At 34.4% G+C, this 8,804-nt stretch overlaps 1 protein-coding gene across 1 annotated transcript; it reads left to right on the top strand.

Moving 5' to 3' along the window:
• The first annotated feature begins 296 nt into the window (after window positions 1-296).
• On the top strand, window positions 297-2,083 carry LOC131303599 (aspartic proteinase nepenthesin-1). The gene has a single exon (XM_058330546.1). The coding sequence runs from the start codon at window positions 596-598 to the stop codon at window positions 1,937-1,939; it is 1,344 nt and encodes a 447-aa protein (XP_058186529.1). The 5' UTR covers window positions 297-595; the 3' UTR covers window positions 1,940-2,083.
• Window positions 2,084-8,804: the final 6,721 nt, after the last annotated feature.

The following is an 8,804-nucleotide window of genomic DNA, read 5'->3' as shown; positions in this document are numbered from 1 at the left end:
TTTGTGCTTCTCCTAATTATGGCAAGGGTGTAGCATATGCTTATTGTTATTCAGAAAGTCAACACACACCTTTAAAACACAACTTCGGACAAAGCTATGAATCAAACGGTTCCGACTATAGTTTTGTCCGAAATTGTGTGAATCAAATGGTTCCAGACATAGCTTTGCCCGAAGTTGGGTTTTATTGTTGTGTATGTAGGAGGCATTGCTCTTAATTTGTTATTAATTAGCTGAGGAGCAAGATACATATTTTTCCCTAGCTATATAGAGAAGAGACGTAAAATATTGGTTACCTACAATAAGATCAGACGGTTGAGAAGCTCCAAGAACTTGGTGAGAGATCATTTCACTTTCCCCCAACCACCACCACCATCTTTCACTGACGTCGAAAGTAGTACTGCTCATTCAAACCTCCATCACCACATTCTTCTCTACATTCTCCTATTCTTCTTCCTAGATCTTCTCAATCTAGCTCCATTTTTGGAAGGGAAGTTATTATGCAAATTCCATAGCCTATTTCATCTAGACCTTTTCTTTCCTCAACCACATATATCTATACACACTACACGTATATTTTATTTGGCACATAACTCACATGGCTTCACTACCACCTCCTCTAACCTCTCTCCTCTTTCTCACCCTAGCTTTGATTCTCATATTCGTTACGCCAGCATTTTCCATCTCAAGACGAGCTCTTGATCATGGTCATGACCACCTGATGAAAGATGGTTTCAGAATTACTCTCAAGCACGTCGATTCAGCTGGAAACTTCACCAAGTTTGAGCGTTTAGAGCGCGCAATGAAGCGTGGGAGGCACAGGCTCCAAAAATTCAGTCAAATGGTTTTGGCAGCTACAGATTCAGACATGAAGTCCACCGTTTTTCCTGGAAACGGTGAGTTCCTAATGAAGTTATCAATAGGCACCCCACCGGAATCCTACTCAGCGATTTTGGATACCGGTAGCGACCTTATATGGACTCAATGCAAGCCTTGTCAACAATGTTATGATCAGCCCACGCCGGTGTTTGATCCGAAGAAGTCCTCCTCTTTTTCAAAAATGGCATGCTCTAGCGACCTGTGCAACGCCCTACCAACCTCAAGCTGTGGCGATGGATGCGAATATCTCTATAGTTATGGAGATTATTCCTCCACCCAAGGTATTTTGGCCACTGAAACTTTTACTTTCGATAAGGTCTCGGTACCGAAAATAGGGTTTGGTTGCGGCGAAGATAATGAGGGAAGTGGGTTCAGCCAGGGCGCAGGCCTGGTGGGCCTAGGACGCGGACCCTTGTCGCTTGTCACCCAGTTGGGTAAGCCCAAGTTCTCATATTGCTTAACTTCTATTGATGAAAATAAACCTAGCACCCTCTTCATTGGCTCCCAAGCAAGTGTGAATACATCAAGTAGTGGTGAGGATATCAAAACCACCCCTTTGGTTAAGAACCCATCACAACCCTCTTTTTACTATCTCTCCCTTGAAGGAATCACAGTTGGTAGCACTAACTTGCCTATCAAGAAATCCACTTTTGCTCTCAATGCTGATGGGAGTGGAGGCCTAATCATAGACTCCGGCACAACCATTACATATTTGGAGGACAGTGCTTTTGCTCTTGTCAAAAAGGCATTCACCTCTCAAGTAAAGCTTCCGGTGGACACATCCGATTCCGTCGGGCTCGATCTTTGCTTCTCATTGCCATCCGGTGCCAGTAGCGTGGAGATACCCGCGCTGGTTTTCCATTTCGCGGGTGGTGCGGATTTGGACTTACCGGGCGAAAACTACATGATCGCGGATTCGAGTTTGGGGGTGATGTGTTTGGCGATGGGGGGTTCAAGTGGAATGTCCATATTTGGGAATGTCCAGCAGCAGAACATGTTGGTGGTGCATGATTTAGACAAGGAAACCCTATCGTTTTTGCCGACGGAATGTGACACGTTGTGATCTCTTTCTTTTCTGATTTGATCTTGTACGTTATGATTTCTGTGTGTGCTTTAGGGTGGTTCTACTGAGTTGGGTTTTTATAATTTGTTTTAGTATTTTGAAACCATTTGCTTGAAATAAACTTGCCGTTGTGACTTCTCATAATTATGCTTCTTGAACTAATATACTATTTCCTCCATTCCAATTTGTTTGTCCCTTTTTATTTTTGAATTTTTAAGAGTGTTTAACCTTTAAAAAAATTGTCTATAATTTTCAATTCGCAATGGTTTTAATATGCAATATGAATCTTATTTGGTAGATCTCAATTAGTTTTACTGTATAAAATCTTTAAAATCATAAAAAATATTATAAAGTGTAAGATATAAGTATATTTTTAAAAGATACGAATTTCGACAATTGGACAAACAAATTGGAACGGAGGGAGTACTATCATGGTGGATCGATCGAATTTGCAGGTACTATAACCATATATAGAACTGCGCGCATCATCATATTAGTAGCAGATGAGAAAATCTTTTTAACGGCAGAGCCATGAATAGTTATTTACGGAGTTAATCGCGACCGTCCAAAAAGTGGTTTGGACGGTCCAGATGTTAATGAAACTTTTTCGGAGAAGAGTTAAACTTTTTCCTGGAAAAGTTTCATTAAAATCCGGACTGTCCACCCAGAACACTTTTGGACGGTCGTGATTGGTTGATGCTAACAGTGGCGAAGCCAGAAATCCCGTTTAGAGGGGGCACACCTTTTCACAACAAACTAAAAAAATTCATTGTAAAACATAAGGAAAAAAATATTGTGCACAAAAATTTAAATATTTTTCTTCAAAAAGCTAAAAAATGAGTTGGATGGATTCAAACATGCCACAAAAACTAGCATTTAATTCTTGAATGGGTACATTGATTTAGTTGAAAATCTACGACAACACAATAAACAATAAACCTAATACCCAAAACTACCAATTCTTCCAAAATCTTTTAAATAGGTATAAAAAAAAAACAGGTGATAAAATTCCGGAAGGCACGTGACCCCCTGGCCTTAATTGGCTCCACCTCAGGCTGCTAAACTTGTTCATGGCTCACCGTGAATAAGTTTCTCTTGTAGCAGATAGGTTAGCTTGATGATGATGGTCATTAAATTCATTTTATAAAAAAATTAAAATAAATAAAACATGAACAAAAGGGAATGAAAACATGTCCATATTATCTCCAATGTAGGTGAATGTTACATATTTTAAACACAATTTCTATAGGTAAATGGCATTTAACATGGCAAAGTGTGACATTTAACCCAATCCTTTCTCCTCCTTGGGTTTTGGTTGGCGTGTGATTGTCCAAGGCCTATGTGCCAATTTCGCTAGGATGTACGTCCGTCTTTGGTTGTGAGGCCTTTGTTCCAAGATTGCTATCGCCCTTGGTTGCATTTCTAAATTTTTTCCAATTTAATTACTTCAAGTGCATAAAAATTTCAAGCGTTCTCTTTCTTTCAGAGTTGATAGCAATACGAATGAGACTATCATACATCCTTTTTGAAATATTAACAAGTCATTGGGTACCAAAGCAAATTTACATTTATCAGGGTATATCGATCTACACTCTAATTAATCTATTAACTTAGTTATTTCTTCTAATTAGTAAACAGGAAAAACTAATTGCCTATGGAGATATCTAGTTTTGGATCTCACTAACCAAAAGTTCTGGTTCCGCTCTACCTGATAATTAGTGTTTAATTAGAAACATACGATCATTGACCCTTGAAAAAAGATTCAAAAGGTCCCATACTAATTAGTAGAAAAATAAACAGTGTTAGTTGGGCAACTCTCATACGACATGGTTGCTCAACTTCCCACCAACTATGAAATTGCGTTTTCTATTGCCACTTCAACAAGCATGAGAAAGTGTAAGATCTAATTCCCAGTGATATGACTTGATGACTATAATTGCAGACCCCTCTCTCTCTCTCTCTCTCTCTCTCTCTCTCTCTCTCTCTCTCATTTTTAAAAGAAGTTTATGTTATTTTTGTTTTTTATTAATTTTTTTAAAACTGTCTTTTTTTTTTCAAAAACCGTTATTTTAAAAAAAATTATTTTTTTGCAAAAACTGTTTTTTAAAACTTTTCTCGAAAAGTGTTTTTATCAAAATAAAAGTTTTCAAAAAAATATTTTCTATTTCTAATAACCTGTTTTTATTAGTTTGAAAACTATTTTAAAATAAATTTCTTTTATATGGTGACAATTTTTAGATTTTTATAAATTGAAAAAGGTGATGTGAGAAGTTTTGATTATTGAATTTTGATTGTCATTGTGGATATCTACATTGCTAACCTTAGCAACCTCTTAAATGGATAACCAAAAGATGACGTGAGAACTTTTGATTATCCACTTTTGATTATTCAATTGTGGATTATAGTATTGTGAGTCATATTTTGCACCAACAATGTTAACTTTAAAAAAAAAAAATCTTGGATACTTTAATAAATCTTGTGAGTATTGTGATCCATGTCAAAAAAAATAATGTTAACTTTAAAAATCTTTTACTTTTAATTATAGTATCGTGGAGTTCTAGAAAGAGGCGAGTTAATTACTAGAGCGGAGCGGAGCCGCTGCAGTATGGTACAATACTGTAAGGGTGTTTTTTGAAAAAAGGCCATGTACCCAAATTAGAGTTAAGAATAGAGTGAGCTATATATACTCTATGTATACTCTGTTACAGTGATAATAAGAAACAACTACCGCTCTCGCTCCCATGGACGTACCCAATTTTGGAGAACAACGTAAATTCTATGTGTATTTAACTGTTTCATATTCGTATATCGTGTGTGTGTTTTTCCTCTTTGATTGAATAAAGGCAAAAAAAAAAAGGAATGTGAAAATTGATTTTTTCTTTTTAGTAAATGAAAAGATAATCCAAAGCTACTCTGGCTTTTCCCTCTTTGGGCTTGCCAGTTATTTGTCACCAACAGATTCCTAAAGACGAAAAGCCGGAACATTGTGAAAATTGAATGTGCTCCTTGAGAGCTTCGATCTCCAATCATGAATGTCAAAATTGACATGGCAAGCCAAGTCGAAGAATTGATATGTGATGCAATTTCAACCAAGATATCAAATGCTTAGTCATTTTTTTTGAATGGCAAATGCTTAGTCATTTGACATCCCATCTCTCATGTCAAATTTGACATTTGATGTCAAAGATTTCCTTCCATTACTTTGCTTCAAAACTTTCTAAAATAAATATTTCGACATGTTGGTTGGAGTGGGCACTTTGAAAATATCAAATATAACATGTCAAATTGTCACGCTTCAAAGGAAAAAAAAATGACATCCTAAAATTTGAAGGTAAGGTTGGGGATGCTTACAAACCTTAGAGTATCCACAGTAGAATAACCAAAAGTTGTCACATTATCTTTTGATTATTCATTTAAGGATTTGGTAAGATTAGCAATGTAAAAGTCTACAATGACATAATCAAAATTGTATAACCAAAACTTGCCATATTATCTTTTCAAACTATAAAAATCTAAAAATTGTGAAAATAGGAAACAATTTTTTTAAAATAGTTTTCAAACTAATAAAACATGTTATTAAAAAAAATTTGGAAACTTAAAAAGAAAAATAGTTTTCAAAAAAAAAGTTATAAAATCAAAACAATTTTAAAAACTGCTTTTGTGGAAAAAAAAGTTTAAAAAAAACATTCATTGAAAAAAACAAATGATGGGAAATAAGACTCGTTTTGAAAAAAAAAATCAGTTTTAAAAAACATTTTTTGTTTTGAAAAAAACTACTTTAATAAAAAATAATTTTGTTTGCAAAAAAATAAAACTAATTTTTTTAAATATTTTTCTTAGAAGCATTTTTGAAAAAAGAAAGGGAGAGAGGGAATGGTTTTGTGTAATGATGGATATATTTGATTGAGAAAATATGGAAACCACTAAATTTGGTTATTAGCAAAAGATTGTTAGTTTTGATTATTCAAATGTCAAAATTTGATGAGTTGCTAATAGGTTGTTAAGTTTAGTTATTCCATTGTGAACTCTTTTTTCACAAAACATTGCTAACTTTAACAATCTTTTGGTTTTAATTATTCTACTATAGATGCTCTTAGAACATTCATAGTGGAATAACCAAAAGTATAAGATCGCTAAAGTTATCAATGTTCCATAAAAAATGTGCTCACAGTGACATAACCAAACTTAATAAACTCTTAGTAACTCATTAAATTTTGGCATTCGGATAATCAAAATTAGCAACCTTTTGTCAATAACAAAAACTCTCTCTCTCTCTCTCTCTCTCTCTCTCTCTCTCTCTCTCTCAACAATGTTTCAAAGAAAATTATTTTTAAAAGAATTTTTTTTCTTTGCAAAAATAGTAAAATTGTTTTTTTAATTAAAAATTGTTTTTTTAAAACTGTCTTTTTTTTAATAACTTTTTCAGAAAAGTGTTTTTTCAAAATAAGTTTTCAAAAATTTATTTTTTATTTCTAATAATCTATTTTTATTAGTTTAAAAATTATTTAAAAAAAATTGTATTATATGGTGACGATTTTTAAATTTTTACAGGTTGAAAATATGATGTGATGAGTTTTGATTATTCAATATTGATTATGCCACTGTGGACATTTACATTACTAATCTTAGCAACCCTGTAAATGAATAATCAAAAGGTGACGTGACAATTTTTGATTATCCAATTTTGGACTTTTTAGGCCTTTAGAGTGATTTGTGCTTCATTTGTTTTATTTGGGCATTTTTGTGGCCCTTAGGTGTTTCGGGTTTGGCCTGCTAGGTGTTTGTTCAACCTTGGTTGGATTCCCATCCCCTTCTCCCCGTACTTGTTGTAACCTTTGACAAGTACCCTTAATAAATATATATTTTTAAACGGCAATAATATTTTGCCAATAAAAATTATTATTTTCTTGATTAGTCCACTGTAGATGCTCTTACAACCGTGTCAAAAGCGGTTGAAACGGTATAAAGAGGAATTATGGTGACAAACTAATTAACCCAGTTGCAAAAAAAGAAAAAAAGAAAAAGAAAAGCCTGCTGGGTGTGTTCTACACCTATTTGGGAAAATTGATTCAATTGTGACAGAAATTGTAGAACCGTATTTAAATTAGCAGTTTTGCTAGAGGTACATATAAATAGGTACATATATCGTGTACATATGCGTTTTTTATCCATCTCGGAGTTCCAAAAAATTGACCCAAGTAACTCATTTTGCTTAAAATGAGTTGTTTAGGACCCCTATAAAACATAAACTCTATCTGAAATCGGTAAAGGCATATATGAAATATCCAATTTTTCTTCGTAAACTAGGCATGGATTATAAAGCAAAGTTAGATATTTTGTAAACATTCTTACTGATATTGGATTGAGTTTATTTTTTTTACAGAAACCCTAAACAAACCATTTTGAATAAAATGAGCAGCTCAAATCATTTTTTTTAGGGTCCGCGCGACATGGATTCAAAATACGTATGTACATGACGTATGTACCTATGTGTATGTACTCATAGACTTTTCGTTAAACTAGTATCTTCATCGATAACACTGTCCACATAGAGAGTTTTGCACAGATTTGTGCACAAATTTTTTGTAGGCTCACTTTTGAGTCCCACACAAATAATCCGATTCGTTCATTAAAGTTAAAATATTTTTTAACAGACTCCGTAAAAAATCAGCTCAATAAAATATATAGTTCTAGTATGCGATGAAAAGCTGACTTGGATAGATATATATTCTTTCGTGGCCACAAATTTAGCCCTTAATGGTCTAGTTGTTGTTGGGCTTCACCCACGTGTGATAATTAATCGAGGGAGTGTTTGATAATTATTCGTGTGTAATTATGGTATATTCGGTTTTGGTTAGAGAATCAAATCCTATGGCAAGTATATATTTATTCTCAAGAGTTGGGAATATTGGAAGAATTCCAAACCAAACCAAACCAAACCAAGCCTTATGTTCTAATTAATTGGGGTCGGCCAGGAAGAGTTCCGTACTTGGTGGTATTACTTAATTGAAAGAGTTTCCTTCTTGGTGTGTTTCCTAGTCCGAGTAGGAAAGGGGATCTTGTTGGAGTGGCTAGCAAGGCATTGGAGATATGCAAAGCTTGGTTGATTTTCTATATATACCACTGTTTATTGCACTCTGCAATGTCTAATTTTTGCTGAGAGCAACTTGTCTGTTTTTAGCTAGGATGGTGAGATTCATCATTGTAGTCGAGAGTTATTTGTGCAAGAGGGAAACTAGCAAGGGTTGATGAGAGAAAAGAGAGAGCAAGAGGGAAACTATATTGAGAGAGAGAGAGAGAGAGAGAGAGAGAGAGAGAGAGAGAGTTAATGGGTGTTTGGCTGCCTATTTTTAGAGAGAGAGAGAGAGAGAGAGAGAGAGAGAGAGTTAATGGGTGTTTGGCTGCCTATTTTTTGCATTTTCCAATTCTCCTTTTTGCCTTTTGGGTGTTTGGCAACCATCCACCAAAATTCATTCCCAACAAATGAGTTCTCATATTTTGAGGATAGAGGCAGAAATGAAAAAAGAGGCCAAGAGGAGTTTTTCAACTTCTCTTTTTTGCATTCTCGATTTGTCGCGGAAACCTTTTGGAGACTAAAAACAATCATTTGGCGACTATAAGGGTGTTTGAGAACCTACTTTTTGGCTTTTCATTTTAGTTTTTTGGCTTTTTGGATTATGACCAGAATGTATTTTATGTATGGTAAGAGTGTTTGGAAGATTTGTGCAGAATGTATTTTGAAATTGTTGTAGTGTTTGGTAGATAATTGTCGAAAATGAATTATGGGTTGGATTTTTACCATATTTGCCCTTTGTCTTTATTATTTTCTTATAACAGGTGTGTAAACATGCCACATTCGTTTTTA

The sequence above is a fragment of the Rhododendron vialii genome, chromosome 10a (assembly GCF_030253575.1).
Source record: "Rhododendron vialii isolate Sample 1 chromosome 10a, ASM3025357v1".
Taxonomy (NCBI): Eukaryota; Viridiplantae; Streptophyta; class Magnoliopsida; order Ericales; family Ericaceae; genus Rhododendron; species Rhododendron vialii.
This window is presented reverse-complemented; position numbering and strand designations above follow the sequence as displayed.